The following is a 14,529-nucleotide window of genomic DNA, read 5'->3' as shown; positions in this document are numbered from 1 at the left end:
TTGAGGAAAGGACCTGCTACCTAAATTGGAAACCACTGTTCTAAACATCATTAAATAAAGGCACACTTTTTTTTTTAAGAGCAGTAATGTCTTTTCTAGCATGTATTCTTTCTCATTGAAACCTGTTCCTGATACTAAATACAGGAACTGTTCAGTCACATTTCCCTTAACCCATGTTCTAGCCGCTGTCAGCCATGACCTTTGGCTTTCCTCATGGCTCGAAGTAGTGCCTGGACAATAGCTATGGAGGCCACTAGGGTAAGCTGCTCATTAGCTGTCCCTCCCTCTTGGTCCTTTTGATCCCACACTTGCTTCTATTCCCGCACTGTCTACATAAGAGAAGTGTTCAGCTGCTGACTACTGACCAGATCAAGAGAATACTTTGGGGGCGCCTGGCTGGCTCAGTCGGAAGTGCATGTGACTCTTGATCTAGGAGTCGTGGGTTCAAGCCCCACGTTGGGTGTAGAGATCAGAGATTACATACAAACAAACATACATACATAAACAAATAAGAAAGAGAGAGAATGAGAGAAAGAGAATACTTTGGGGCTTTGGAGAAAGATGTCAAGCTGCAGAGTGGGCCAGGGGGCCTGTGCTTCACACATGGATCTCAGCCAGGACCTGGAAACCACATAGGAGGACAAGTGACCATTGTCTTCTGTGACCTTGGAGGCCTACTCTATGTGTTGAAAGATAAATTGGCCATTGCAGAGAGGGCTTTGGAGTTGACTTAAGAGAAATACATGTATAACACTTTTCCTTCAGATGCCTGCAAAGCAGAATAGTGATTTCGGAAAAGTCCAGGTTTTGTAGGCAGAGTTGGATTTGAACCCTGGTCTTCCACTTTCAGCCTTTAGCTGATCACATCACCTTTCTGAGCCTGGGTCTGCGATTGTCAAGATGGTCACAGTCTCAAGAAGCTCAGAGGGATAATAGGCACCCAGTGTGCGGGTTCTTCTCTCCATGGCGATGCTTAGTTCCATTGTTTTGTGGGTTAAGTTTACTTAAGCAGGAAACGGAAATTCAGTAAATGTTCCTTTGGCTTCTCACCACTGCAAAACCTTTCTCTTTGTAGCTCTGGATTTACTGGACAAAATGTTGACATTCAACCCTCACAAGAGGATTGAAGTAGAGCAGGCTCTGGCCCATCCGTATCTGGAGCAGTATTATGACCCAAGCGATGAGGTAAGACCCATACTCCTGGCTACTTCTTCGGGAATATCTATCAGCCAACAGCAGGCCCAACCAGGAAGGGCCCAGATGTCAGGCTTAGATCGATCCTGAGAGGTATATGGTGCCACACCTGGTCCTCTCAGTAGCCCACATCATCTGCCTTGAAGACTACTGCTGTCAGCACAGCTTGAAACCTCTCCCCACCCCCCAAGCCCCTTCTATCTTAGAAAGCTTCCTTCAGGCCACCTGCAGCAGGGGTGGGCCTGCGGAAATGGATGAATGAAGGGGAGCACAGATAAACAAGGGGTCCAAGGCTAGAGACCATTGTCATGGTTTGTGGCAGTGAGAGGTGCCTAAATCAGAGTGCCTGCCTGAGGGTGGTGGAAAGGAGGCCAACTGCCTGCTTGGGGAGGGGCATTGCAAAGAGGGGGTTGGGCAGCTTGGACAGTTCCCACTGTGGCTTTATGACTTCGTGTCTGGTGTGCCTCCTTGGGGATGGGGACACAAGAGCCTTTGTGGTGAGAAATGAGTCCAGAGATGGATATGGCAGACCTCTGGAGCATGCTGGGCAGCCAGGTAAAGATACTATGTGTCATGTTCTCTCCAGGAAAGTTCCAGTTCCCTGGCCTTTTTGAGTCTTCTGGGGCTTTATTCTCTGGACGGTAAAGAAGAAAAATGCAATATAAACCAAAGTTTGGATCTTTCTAGTTGAGGCTCATGTATAGACAGCAAGCCTTTACACTCTGGTTTTAAAAGAGGGGAGAACCAAGTGGAGCGTGTTAAAGGGGGGAAATGGAAGATGATAAAGAGAAGGAAGAAATCAAAAAGGGGAAGTATTTCCTAATCAGTCTCCTTCTATCTCTGTCTCCTTCTGTCAGAAATAATGGGGGCAGCTTGCAAAGATACCTACAACATAGTAAATAACAGGAAAGGAAAGGAGAGTGTAAGGTTTGGGGCTCTGACTAGACCTGTGAGCCCACCATGTCCTAATCGCAAGCCTGGGTGGTACCCCAAACCCAGTTAGGGGGTTGGGAAGACCAGAAGGATGGCATATGTAGGACACCAGTGTGACCCCACACATGGAGCTGCCCTTCAAAGAGGGCTAGCTACTTGTTTTTCTCTCATGGACATGAATCTTTTTCCCCCTTTCAGGAAACCGGTGCTTACCGCAGAGTTTGGTGTCCATGTTTCCTTACCCTAAAGGCCTGGTTGTGAGGATTACATGGATAAAATCTAGGAATGCCTGGTAACTACTAGGCATCCACTGATTAACAGCTGGAATCCTCATCAGATTAGTTCTAGAACACTGTGTTAGTTAGAGGGTACTTAAAAATCAAAATATAAATAATATCAATTGACTGATTTCCTTTTTCATCATTATATATATGGGAATTCCTTGACAGATACATTTTAAATATGTACTTTTTTTTTTTTTTAAGATTTATTTATTTGAGAAAGAGCGAGAGCAAGCACACGAGCGAGGGGGAGGAGCAGACTCCACACTGAACCAGGGAGCCTGATGTTGGGCTTGATCCCAGGATGCTGAGATCACAACCTGAGCTGAATGCAGACACTTAACTGACTAAGCCACCCAGGCACCCCTTAAATATGTACTTAAATAGCCTTCTGATTAGTTATACAGTGTGCTGAAAAACAAAAATGAAAACTTGCAGAAAACTATGACACAGATCACTTTGTAGTCTTGTTACACAGATATTAAGATTATGGAGTATTTTCTTCTCAGTCTTATATTTCTGTATCTTAAGTTTTTTTTTTTTTTAAATAGGATTCATTTTGGGGTGCCTGGGTGGCTCAGTTGGTTAAGTGGCTGCCTGCGGCTCAGGTCATGATCCCAGGGTCCTGGTGTTGAGCCCCACATCAGGCTCCTTGCTCAGCGGAGAGCCTGCCTCTCCGTCTCCCTCTATCTGCCTGCCATTCCCCGCCAGTTTGTGCTCTCTCTCTCTCTCTCTCTCTGTGTCAAATAAATAAATAAAATCTTAAAAAAACAAATAGGGTTCATTTTGTTTAACTCAAACATGCACATTTCCCCATGATATTAATCTTCCTTACAGCTTCATTTTTTAATGGCTCCATAATATTTTTTCATATGAAGATACTGTAATGTATTTAATCAAGTGCATTGATTTGAGTATCATGGCTTTTGGTTGTATAAACGTATCACCACCACCCCCACAACAGCAAATTTCTGTTACTTCAACACATAGTGCCTTAAAATTTTGAAAATAATTTTGGGATTAGTGATAAATTCAGAAGAATGCTCAAAATGGATTTAGTTGTTCTCCATTAATTTACTACATGTTCATACAAAGTGCGCCTTTTGGAGCTCACAGGTGGGACATGGGTGCGTAGATACTTTATCAGAGCTCTTGATTTCCGTAGATGTCAGTGCTGCTGTATACATTTCAGAGTCTAAGGTACAGACATTATGAATCAGTACATGACTACCTCAGCCATAACCACTCTTGTCTGTTCCGTGTTCTGTGTTCTCCTATAGCCCATCGCTGAGGCGCCATTCAAGTTTGACATGGAGCTGGATGACCTGCCCAAGGAAAAGCTCAAAGAGCTCATCTTTGAAGAGACAGCTAGATTCCAGCCAGGATACAGATCTTAAATTTTCAGGTACCTAGAGCTTTAGCCACACGGTGAGGAAGAGAGAATATAAATTAAATATTATTAAAAAGAAAGAAAGATTTCCTTGAGTTCCATGTGGAAGCTTCCTGTGCTTAAGTCAGAAAGTCTGGTGAACAATGCAATGGTATCAGTAAGATTTTCAAAAAACTGTGTTCAAAAAAAAGGAAATGCAGATCTTGATTTTAGAGAACATGCGGAAAGAGGAGAGACAATAGTGTGGGAACTCGAGTGAGTGGTGGAGTGAGAATTATGTTCAAGTCTGCAGAAATGAGCAGTGAAGTCAAGAATTACAACCAAGGGCTGAAACATTTTCTGGAGAAATGCTGTGGACAGACCAGCCCGGGAGAGGCTGGAGGTGTTTTTCCACAGGCAGCAGTGTCATGTGCAGCCTGCCGACAAGTGGCCTCGGGGCTGCTGCACTTGCACCAGAACAGTAGGCTTCCTGAGGGCGGGGAGAGAAGAGTGGGTTCTGTGGCAGCATGCGTCTGATAGAACTGTATCTCTGCTCCATTCTTCCTGCCCTGTCCATTCTGTTTGCATACATCAGGATCTAGAGACGATGGTTCAGGCTGAGGGTTGGCAATACCAAGGCTCAAAAGCAGAACCTGCTTGGGTGTTTCACATAGAGGGCATATAACTGGTCAGAAGGCATTAGAAGGGCTGGAAAGCAGTGAGTGGGGTTACCTGCAGATTAGTAACCCCAGGAAACTCTTCCTGGGGGCCTTCAGCTAAAGGAGCAAAAGTAAAACGGTGTTAGGCAGGGTCCTTGATCATCACAGAGTGAGGGTGCTGGGCAGCTTCTGTAACTGCAGCTGTTAGAGCATCACCATTGCTGAGAAGGGGTCAGGAGCCTGTACTGCCACTGGTGTGGGCGATCTCTGGAGCCTGAAACTGCCATTACCATCCAGTGCCTCTGAAACCAGGAGCCTCCCTCCTCCTGAAAAGTCATGTGTCACTAAGAAGCAGAGAAAAGGAAACCTGGCTTTTCCTATGTGTGCCGGCCATTGGCAGAATCTAATCAGAAGCCAGTCACCAATGAAGTCCAACAGTGCAGTTGACAAGCTCACAGCCCTGTCATTAAGAACAGAGGACAGGGGAAGGGTAGAAAGGATCTGAGAACACACTTGGCCAGCTCAGCCTCAGAGAGCCGTGGAAGCCAGGCAGAGGAAGGCTGGGAACTAGTAGGGAGTATACTAGTGTGGGATACAGAAAATGGGTTTTTCAGAAGTCTGGTATCTAAGCATGGAAGGTTGGAGGAGAAGACTGGGTGGGAGATGAGCTCAAAATGAATCTGTTAGCTTCCAGACCAGAGGGCTAGAGGCTTGGACGAGGGCTATGGAGTCAAGAAGTGGTGTTCAGGAGAGTGGAGGAAATGCAAAGTCTGAAAGACCAGAGCTCCTAACCGTAGCACCTGACGCTGGACATGTCCTAAAAGACAAACTCAAAGCAAGTGAAGTGTGGAAGAAGCACGGGCTTATGGGACATTAGGAGCATGCTGATAAACAAGCCCTTGGGAAAGTGTCTGAATGAGAGAGGGAAGGTGTTAACAGGAGGCTGAGGAGGACAGTCTAGCAAGGTTTGGATTCATTTATCCTTTCATACCTCATGATGTGACAGTCTATTAAAGTATTTGTTACGTATAATGATCTGCAAGGTCACTCACTGACAGAAAGACCGCAGGACCCAACCATTTTCACTCCTTAACTTGAGTCTCCTTGGGTTCTCCTTCCTGGCCCGATACAGTGGAAGGGGTCCTCTCCCAGAGCCTGCTCTCTCCCTTCCCTGTGTCTGCACAAGGTCAGATCAGCTGCCTCAGCGTTTTGTAGATAAAGTTTTATCTGGCCCTTTACAAGAACAGGTTTTCTGACCTCTGGCCTAGAATATTGAGCTGAGCTACTTGGGTTGCTTTTCTTCCTTCACCATCCCTTTAACAGCTCATTTTCCTGAAGTCCTTTGGTCTCTGTTTTTCCCCGTCTTTTTCTTGTTGAGCTCACACATACTGCATGCTTCCTCTGGGACAGGCACGTGTTAGACTCTCTGGGGAGCAGAGCAAACAAACTTGAACCTGACCTCAAAGGAGCATACAGTTTAGTAGGGGACAAAGACACACAGAACTGCCATGCATATTTTTAGTGTGAAAGAGAGTGCCAGGAAGGGGGCATCCTGCTGTTTGGGGAGGCGCTTGGCAGTGGGGGACCAGGGAGTCAGGCCCGTGTGGGAGGCTGAAGCCCAGGCTTACCGAGGAGCCCGCCTCTCCCTCACAGGCATCTTCGGGTTCCCGAAGCATCAGGGCAGGTGACTCCAGGGCAGTAAGGATGTTGGGTAACCTCAGAGAGCAGGTACCCTTGGGACCACTGGCGAGGCTACTGGAGGAAAAGGGCAGTGCACCTGCCACAGGGGAACGAGACAAACGCAAGCATGCTCCTGGGGCTGCAGGGCGCAACTGCTGGCCTGATGGCTTGTGACGGAGGCCACGGCGGCTGCCAGTGTCCACTCGCGTTCTGAGAGTCCAGGACTGGGGCTTTTTACCAGGGACAGGGGTGGCAAAGACGGTCACTCTGTGTTTAGTTCACTTTCTCCCCGGGAGCAAAAGGCACAGTACGTGCTTAGAGCGTGACTTTTTTTCCCCAACTTTTTGTTACTGAATTACAGTTGACTTACTATATTAGCTTCAGGTGTACAGCATAATGATTTGATTTTTATACATCACAAAATGATCACCTCAGTAGACCTAATTACTTCCAATGTTTCTTAAATTACTATTTTCAACTCTTCTGAAAAGTTGAGTTTTACAATTACAAACCCACATTCCCACCACCTAGATTCTGTGATTAACATTTTGCTATCCATCTTTCTCACATATCTGTCCATCTGTTCCTCCATCTACCTGTCAGTCTATCTTATTTCTTTCTTACACATTTCAAAGGAGGTTGCCAGCATCTAGATTGGCTTATAATTTAGTCATCTAGAATATAAAAGTGAATCCAGAGGAAGGTGGGGCTGGAGGCATTCATTAAATTCTGGGCCAAGTTCTTTCACAAACATTTTATTTTGATGCTCACAGCAACATTGTCTGAAGTCAGCACACAGCCCATGTTTATGACTGAGGAAACTGAAGATTGCACACGTTTAAGCGTTTTGCTGAAGATTATACACTGTTGGCAAAGTTAGGTATATCTGGGTCTTTGGACCCAGAATCCATTTTCTTGTAAATTCTGTACACTGCCTTGGAGTAGTTCTGTGCCCTGGAAAAGGTTGAGGAACTCGTTCACAATACTATGCCACAGTGTTACTGAGTTCCCAGCCTGCAGCAGTGAGATTAGAAGCTACAAACTGGAGACTCAGGGAGGTACAGGTGCCGGAACATACAGGGAGGTTAAAGGTGATGTTGACTGCCCAACTACATAGGAAAGAACTGGAAAACATGCCCACACAGGACCTCAGAGCATAGCTATGGGGCCCCTTTGCGGGAGGGGATAGCAAAGACTACTCCAGAGGAAGCCCCAGGTATCCCCTGCTTGCCTCGGCACAGGCTTTACTGATGCCCTGAGTGGTCTGAAAGGATCAGGGATTGTTCATTATATTTTGTTTAAGTGGTCAGTTTTAGATATGTGTGACACCACTGAAAAAAAAATGTGTCCGTGGTTAACTTTGTAACAAGCCTCCTGTTGCGTGGTTAACTCTGTGACAAGCCTCCTGTTGCGAGAGGCTGGTGAAGGTAGGTGCCTGACTTCCTTCCTCCTCGGCCTGTTGGTGAATTTTCTCAGACTGATAAATTTCTCCCAGCCAGTAGATTTGGCTGCAGTTCAGAACAGCGTACCTCTAGAGGGAGGTCATTTCCCATCTCTGAGTCCATCTCCTTGTCACAGAGTTGGGTTATAACAACCATCCTTCCTGCCCTGACTCTTGAGTGGTAGATGAACTCCATCTTGCCTGAAAGTGCATTGTGAAATACCAAAGTGACATTCTGCTAGATCATACTAGCAAACATTTCACAACAATAAGGGTCTCTCCAAAGAGAAGATCTATTTTCGCATTTTGACGCACTTAGTTACTCTCCCAGCCATCTCAAGCAGGTTTCCTCATCAGAACCAAGAACCAACCTGATTGGAGTGGTAATGTTTCACTTCTCCCTAGGATGATATAAAACTAATAGACCTGGGGTTGAACTTAATTCATTACATATAGATGCTTTAGGCAGTGGTCCTCAAAAGTGTGGTCCATCTCTGCCCTACCTCCCACAGCCTGTGTTTTAACAAGCTCTGCAGAGGATCCTGATGCTCATCCTTGAGAACTATTAGCCTATAAAGTGTTAAAGTAGATTTGATTTGTAATATAATCTCTTCAAGTAAAATAGGGATATTACAATAACGAAGAGGGGGGACATGTGTGCTTCTTGTACTTTGATGGTGTGACACTCCTAGTAGACCTCCTACAGGTGGCACATATTGCAGACATCTAGAGAGCCAGGTGGGCCCTGTCAAGTGTAGTAAATGAGTGAAGGCTATCTTCAGGGTGCCACCTGTCTTTCAGGGTGCTGTCCTGCAGGCCTGGTGGGACAATAGCTGTCAGATCACCTCAGACCTAGGCGATCAGAACCATCTTCTGCTCGTGGGAACCATGCCATGGCTCCCTGCCTCACCAGAATCCAGGCCCGCCAACCTCACACTTCCAGCCAGTACTTCATTTTGCTTGTCCTGCTTTGTTGCAGTCGCAGGAAACTTGAGTGTTATAACAACATACTTGGCACTGTGTGGTTGATTTCTGTCTTAACTGGACATCCAGAGAGAGAAAGAGACTTGGTAAGAATAGGAGACAGCAGGAGTACCTGGCTGGCTCAGTCAGTGGAGCATGTGACTCTTGATCTTAGGGTTGTGAGTTTGAGCCCCACGTTGAGTGTAGAGATTACTTTAAAAAAAGCTGGGGGGGGTGCACCTGGGTGGCTCAGTCGTTAAGTGTCTGCCTTCAGCTCAGGTCATGATCCCAGGTCCTGGGATCACACCCCACATCGGGCTCCCTGCTCCGCGGGAGGCCTGCTTCTCCCTCTCCTACTCCCCCTGCTTATGTTCCCTCTCTTGCTGTGTCTCTGTCTGTCAAATAAATAAATAAAATCTTAAAAAAAAAAAAAAATAGGAGATCGCAGACAAATGTCTTGCATAAATGTGTGTTCTTTTTTTTTAGGACGGGGAGGGGAGATGGAGAAGGAAAGAATCTTAAGCAGGCTCCATGCCCATTGTGGAGCCGATATGGGGCTTGATCTCACAACCCTGAGATCATGACTTGAGCCAAAATCAAGAGTTGGACACTTAACGAATTGAGCCATGCAGACTCCCCAAATGTGTGGGGTTTTTTTTTCCCCCAAGATTTTATTTATTTGAGAGAGAGCATGAGCGAGAGAGCACAGGCAGAGGGTGGGGCTGAGGGAGAGGGAGAAGCAGGCTCTCTGCAGAGCAGGGAGCCCGACATGGGGCTCAATCCCAGGATCCCGAGATCATGACCTGAGCCTAACTGACTGAGCCACCCAGGCACCCTCCAAATGTGTGTTCTTTTTTTTTTTTTTAAAGATTTTATTTATTTGACAGAGAGAGACACAGCAAGAGAGGGAACACAAGCAGGGGGAGTGGGAGAGGGAGAAGCAGACTCCCCGCGGAGCAGGGAGCCCCATGCGGGGCTCGATCCCAGGACCCTGGGATCATGACCTGAGCCGAAGGCAGATGCTTAACGACTGAGCCACCCAGGCACCCCTCAAATGTGTGTTCTTTACAAAGACCTTCAGATTCTGGTTTTGACCATTAGAGTGGCTGGTACTGTAGTTAATAAAAGGCGTCTTAGGAACACTGAAGCCTGCCGAGCTGCGAGTGTACGTACATGCATGTGTTCCCTGTGAGTGTCACAGAAACCTCTTCTGAGGTGGCCAAGGAGAGGCGCCTACAAACTGGAGACAGAGCCCACTCCTTCATAGCTGCCCTGTGATGCGCAGGCCCCAGTGGTTCCAGGTGAAATGACTTTTTTGCAGGAGTGTTTTTTCCTTTGCTTCCCCCCCCTTCCAGTTTCATAATGTTGGTCCATTCTTTTCACTTCTCCGTTTTCCTAATGTTGCTGCTAATGTTTTAACGTGGGTCATTCTTAACTCATAGGCTTGTTTGTTTGTTTTTCAATAGGACAAGGGCTCAGAGGACTGGACGTGCTCAGACATCGGTGTTGTTCTTCCCAGTTCTTGACCCCGGTCCTGTCTCCAGCCCGTCTCGGCTTATCCACCTTGACTCCTTTGAGCCGTTCGGAGGGGCGGTTTCTGGTAGTTGTGGCTTTTATGCTTTCAAAGAATTCCTTCAGTCCAGAGAACTGTTCCTGGCATCCCTGTGTGTGTCACCCACTGGTGACCTGTGGCAGTATGTACCTTCAGTGCACCTACTGCTTACCGTTGCTTTAGTCACTAATCGCTTTCTGGTTTGAAAGATGCAGTGGTTCCTCCCTCTCCTGAGTCCTTCCTCCGTGCTGCCCTGCTGACCCTTGCAGTCACACCAGAGATAGTTCTTTCCAGAATGGCTCTCGTCACTGGCATCTTACTTTATGGTAGGGAAGGCTATTACCTAGGGCACTTTAAGTCAGTGACAGCCCCTTATTTGCACTTCAGCTTTTCACCATCAGCGTTTCCCCAGAGCAGGAGCGTGTGGAAACACCTGGGATGTTGTTGCAGCCTGCAGCGAGTGCTCCCATCTCGGGAACCTTTGGGGGCACTTGCCCGTGTCTTTTCTCATATCATGTTAGTCACTAGCATATTTAAGGTTTGTGCTGTTTGCCCAGCTTTTAGAAAACCCAATCATTTTTCTTAATAAAAGAACGAAGTACTGCACCCAGCAGCTTCACTCTGTAGATTTACTGTGGTTTCTTATACCATTTATAGAGGTATAACACTTGCCCAGATGTGTTATCTGCAGTACTAACTGTTTGCCAGGCTTACACAGAAAGATTTAAAGTGGCAGCTGCACTCGGGATTTAGTGAGAGACGGACACAGGTCGCAGCAGGGCGCTCAGGCAAGTGCGTGAAGAAGCAGCCAGCAGGCCCGCCGGACGTCTTGGGGCAGAGCTGCGCACGCGGGTGTACGCATACCCCCGAGCGCTTCACACGGCCTGCCATGTTCAGTATAGCCACATTCAATGCCTCAGGATTTAGCAGAGAGGAGCCCTGCGTCTTTAAATGAGAAAGTGTACAATTCTTTTTCCTCCTACAGCATGTCAGCATCTCAAGTTCATTTTTCAACCTACGATATAAAATTTGTAATAAAGCCTTCATGAGCTCATGACGTGAAGCACTGTTCCGTCGTCAAGTACTCTCAAATGTTTCTGATACTGCTGAGCTAAGACCATGAGAAAAAGCTAGCACTAAGTCATGTTTGGAGCTCTATCCCATATTATCCTGATCTCTCTAAGTATTTGTTCTGCCACTGTACACTGTGGCGTTGACTTGGTGTTCTGTCCCAGTGCGGTGCCTCCTCTTGACTCCCCCACTGCTCTCTGTGGTGAGAAATTTGCCTTGTTCAATCATCACTGTACCCTCGCATGACTGTTACAGCTTTCTGTGCACAGATGACTGTCCAAGTGCCACATGCCTATGATTGAAATGAAAACTTATTGTTACCTCTGAGTTTGTGTTCCACGGAAATGCTATCCAGCAGATCACTTAGGAAAACTAATTCTATTTTTAGCTTTTCATTTCTCAGCTATCCTTTTTTCTTGTTTGATTTTTGACAACAGTGAGAATGGGTTATATAAAGACTGCCTGCTAATATGAACAGAAATGCACTTGTAATTCATGAAAATAAATGTACATCTTCGATCTTCATATTCATGTTAAGATTCAGTGTCGATTTCCTCTGGATCAGCGTGTCCAAATGGACAGTCAGCTTCAGTTTATGCTTGGAACAGAAATGCTTGCGGCCCCCCTCCCCGCCCCCGGGGAACTGCCCCAACACTGGTTTACATAAGATGATTTAGAAGGCATCTCTATAGGGGTCCTAGTTTCCCTTTGCACAGCAGAGAATCAACTCTGACATGTACCTTTACTCAAATCATGTACATTTACTCAAATTTACTATGTCAAACTCTGATGACTCCCAAACGTCTCAGGTTGGATTCTCTGGTTCTTTCTAAAGAAGACCTGCCTGTGTGCCCCAGAAATGCTGCTGGGCACGGCTGGGTGCTGGGAAGGACTGCCCAGTGTCACTTGGCCCCACACCAACCGGCCCAGGGTGCTGATGCTCACACCTCACAGGTTAACAGAGGATGGCTGAGTCAGCCTCAGAGATTGGAACCACATCTAGATTCTTGCCCTAAAATCCGTGATTTTCATCTCCGTGCTCAGAGCTGCCGTGTAAAGGTCTGCACGGCTTTGATAGGATAGAGGTTTGACTGTTAACTTGATACATTGGTGAGTCAGTTTTCATTTTCAAAGAAGCATTGACAGTTTTCTTACTCTTGTTTCTTTGTCCTTTTTAAATGGAATGTTAGTATTATGAGGTTAATCTGCAGTCCTCTAAATAGAAAGCCATAGCCTTGGTTACTAATACCTGAGGACTGTAGGCTGTCCCATCCCCCTCCTGGTACTGTGGAGTCCGATTGGCATGAAACCACTAACTGTGTTCTAGAATCACTGTAGCCCTAAGTTGTGTGCTTTTTATTAATCATGCCAAACTTGGTTCAACAGGTCAAAGAATTATAATCAAGGTACCTGTGAAAAGTACTAGCTATTATGTGTGATAGGCTTGTCATTTGAATCTTCTTACATCTCTAAAAATGTACCGCTTAGGTCATCCAGATTACTTATTGGTGATACTGAATGCCTCCATTTTAGTATGCTCAGATAAGCTTTCAAACTAATGGCTTTTTTGGTGTCTAAAAAGTAAGCAAAAAAATTCCTGTTGAAACATTCCAAACTTTTTGTTTAGTATGAGACAAAATACCTAACCAAGCCAGTGGAATGGATTTGAGAGAACTCATGATGACTCTGTGCTGACACAAGTCTTCAAAGCTGATGGAGACACGCAGACCATTTTGATGCATGGGTGGAAGAATATCATTGTGTTTGTGTGCAGTACACAGTGCGTCGTGTGTTCACAGTCTGTCCTGCTGCAGGCATAGGTGATGGGTGTGCAGGGTCATGTCGGCTTTTGGAGCCACATGTGGCTCATCATTGGTTGTATCTAAGTAAGGAGTCACACATGTATGCTGCCCATACCACACGCCACCTAATGTTCAGACCATTCAGAGGAGACTGTTTTACCTTTATTTGCGTATATGTTAATACGGTTTTTAAATTGGTAACTTTTATATAGTACGGTAACAGTATGTTAATACACACATATGCACACATGCTTTGGGTCCTTCCATAATACTTTTATATTTGTAAATCAATGTTTTGGAGCAATCCCAAGTTTAAGGGAAATATTTTTGTAAATGTAGTGGTTTTGAAAATCTGAGCAATCCTTTTGCTTACACATTTTTAAAGCATTTGTGCTTTAAAATTGTCATGCTGGTGTTTGAAACATGATACTCCTATATTGCAGATGAGAAGCATGTAACAGTAGATATGTGGTCTCTCTCACTGTAATCCAGTTTGGCATCATGGATCAGAAATGACTGGGAATCCAGAGGGAATTCTCTGGGGTTGCACCAGGTTTACCTAAAGCTCGTTGCCTTTTTTGTGCTGTTCATCCGTGTAGAGCACTCAAGAAAGTTCTGAAACTGCTTTGTATCTGCTTTGTACTGTTGGTGCCTTCTTGGTATTGTACCCCAAAACTCTGCATAGATTATTTAGTATAATGGTAAGTTAAAAAAAAAATGTTAAAGGAAGATTTTATTAAGAATCTGAATGTTTATTCATTATATTGTTACAATTTAACATTTATTTGTGGTATTTGTGATTTGGTTAATCTGTATAAAAATTGTAAGTAGAAAGGTTTATATTTCATCTTAATTCTTTTGATGTTGTAAACGTACTTTTTAAAAGATGGATTATTTGAATGTTTATGGCACCTGACTTGTAAAAAAAGAAAACTACAAAAAAAATTAGAATCATTAAATTGTGTCCCTGTGTTACCAAAATAACAGTACTGCGCATGTATAGCTTAATTGGAATTTCACATGTGAACATAGAAGTCGCCTAGTCCTTTATTACAGTGTTTCCCAAAGAAGTGTGTTTGCAATTTGACTTCACTTACAGTAATCAGGTATAGAACAAGAAGCTGGTGCTTTGAAGGCCAGTGGGATTTTAGTGCTCCATCAGGTTTTCCAGATTGTTCTTCAGATGCTTGGCTATAGACGGGGGAAGAAGGCAGTGCTGGGAGTCCTGACACAATGCCCATGTGCGTCTCTTCTCATCTTCCTAAACTTCAGCAACTGCTGCCAGGGCAGGTGTCCTTGGAAGCTTTTTTTTTCAGACCAAGATGTCATGAATGTATTAGGGACTCTTGGATATTTGGTTCTTTTCAATATTGGGCATCATGCAGTGACTTACAGGACAAAAATATTGGAAAATGTTCTGCTTTGGTGGTGTACAGAGAGCACAGGCTTTGGGCCCATAAATCTGGGTTCAAAACCTGCCCTCTGCTGATAACACAGCTGGCTTTGGGCCATTCATTGTGCTGTTCACTCAGACCTTCGGCTGGAAAGTGGAACCGTGCATGTCATAAAGATTGTGCAAATACA

At 45.3% G+C, this 14,529-nt stretch overlaps 1 protein-coding gene across 1 annotated transcript in view; it reads left to right on the top strand.

Moving 5' to 3' along the window:
• Nucleotides 1–11,668, top strand: part of MAPK1 (mitogen-activated protein kinase 1) — a 110,949-nt gene extending 99,281 nt beyond the window's left edge. Inside the window, exons 7-9 of the mRNA XM_025857341.2 lie at nucleotides 1,076–1,185; nucleotides 3,689–3,813; nucleotides 9,987–11,668. Of these exons, the coding sequence (XP_025713126.1) occupies nucleotides 1,076–1,185; nucleotides 3,689–3,805 (227 nt within the window). The 3' untranslated portion in view covers nucleotides 3,806–3,813; nucleotides 9,987–11,668. The remainder of the gene's footprint in view (nucleotides 1–1,075; nucleotides 1,186–3,688; nucleotides 3,814–9,986) is intronic.
• Nucleotides 11,669–14,529: the final 2,861 nt, after the last annotated feature.

This window comes from Callorhinus ursinus, unplaced genomic scaffold, assembly GCF_003265705.2.
Source record: "Callorhinus ursinus isolate GAN/ISIS: 27379988/994484 unplaced genomic scaffold, GSC_fseal_2.0 scaffold110, whole genome shotgun sequence".
Taxonomy (NCBI): Eukaryota; Metazoa; Chordata; class Mammalia; order Carnivora; family Otariidae; genus Callorhinus; species Callorhinus ursinus.
This window is presented reverse-complemented; position numbering and strand designations above follow the sequence as displayed.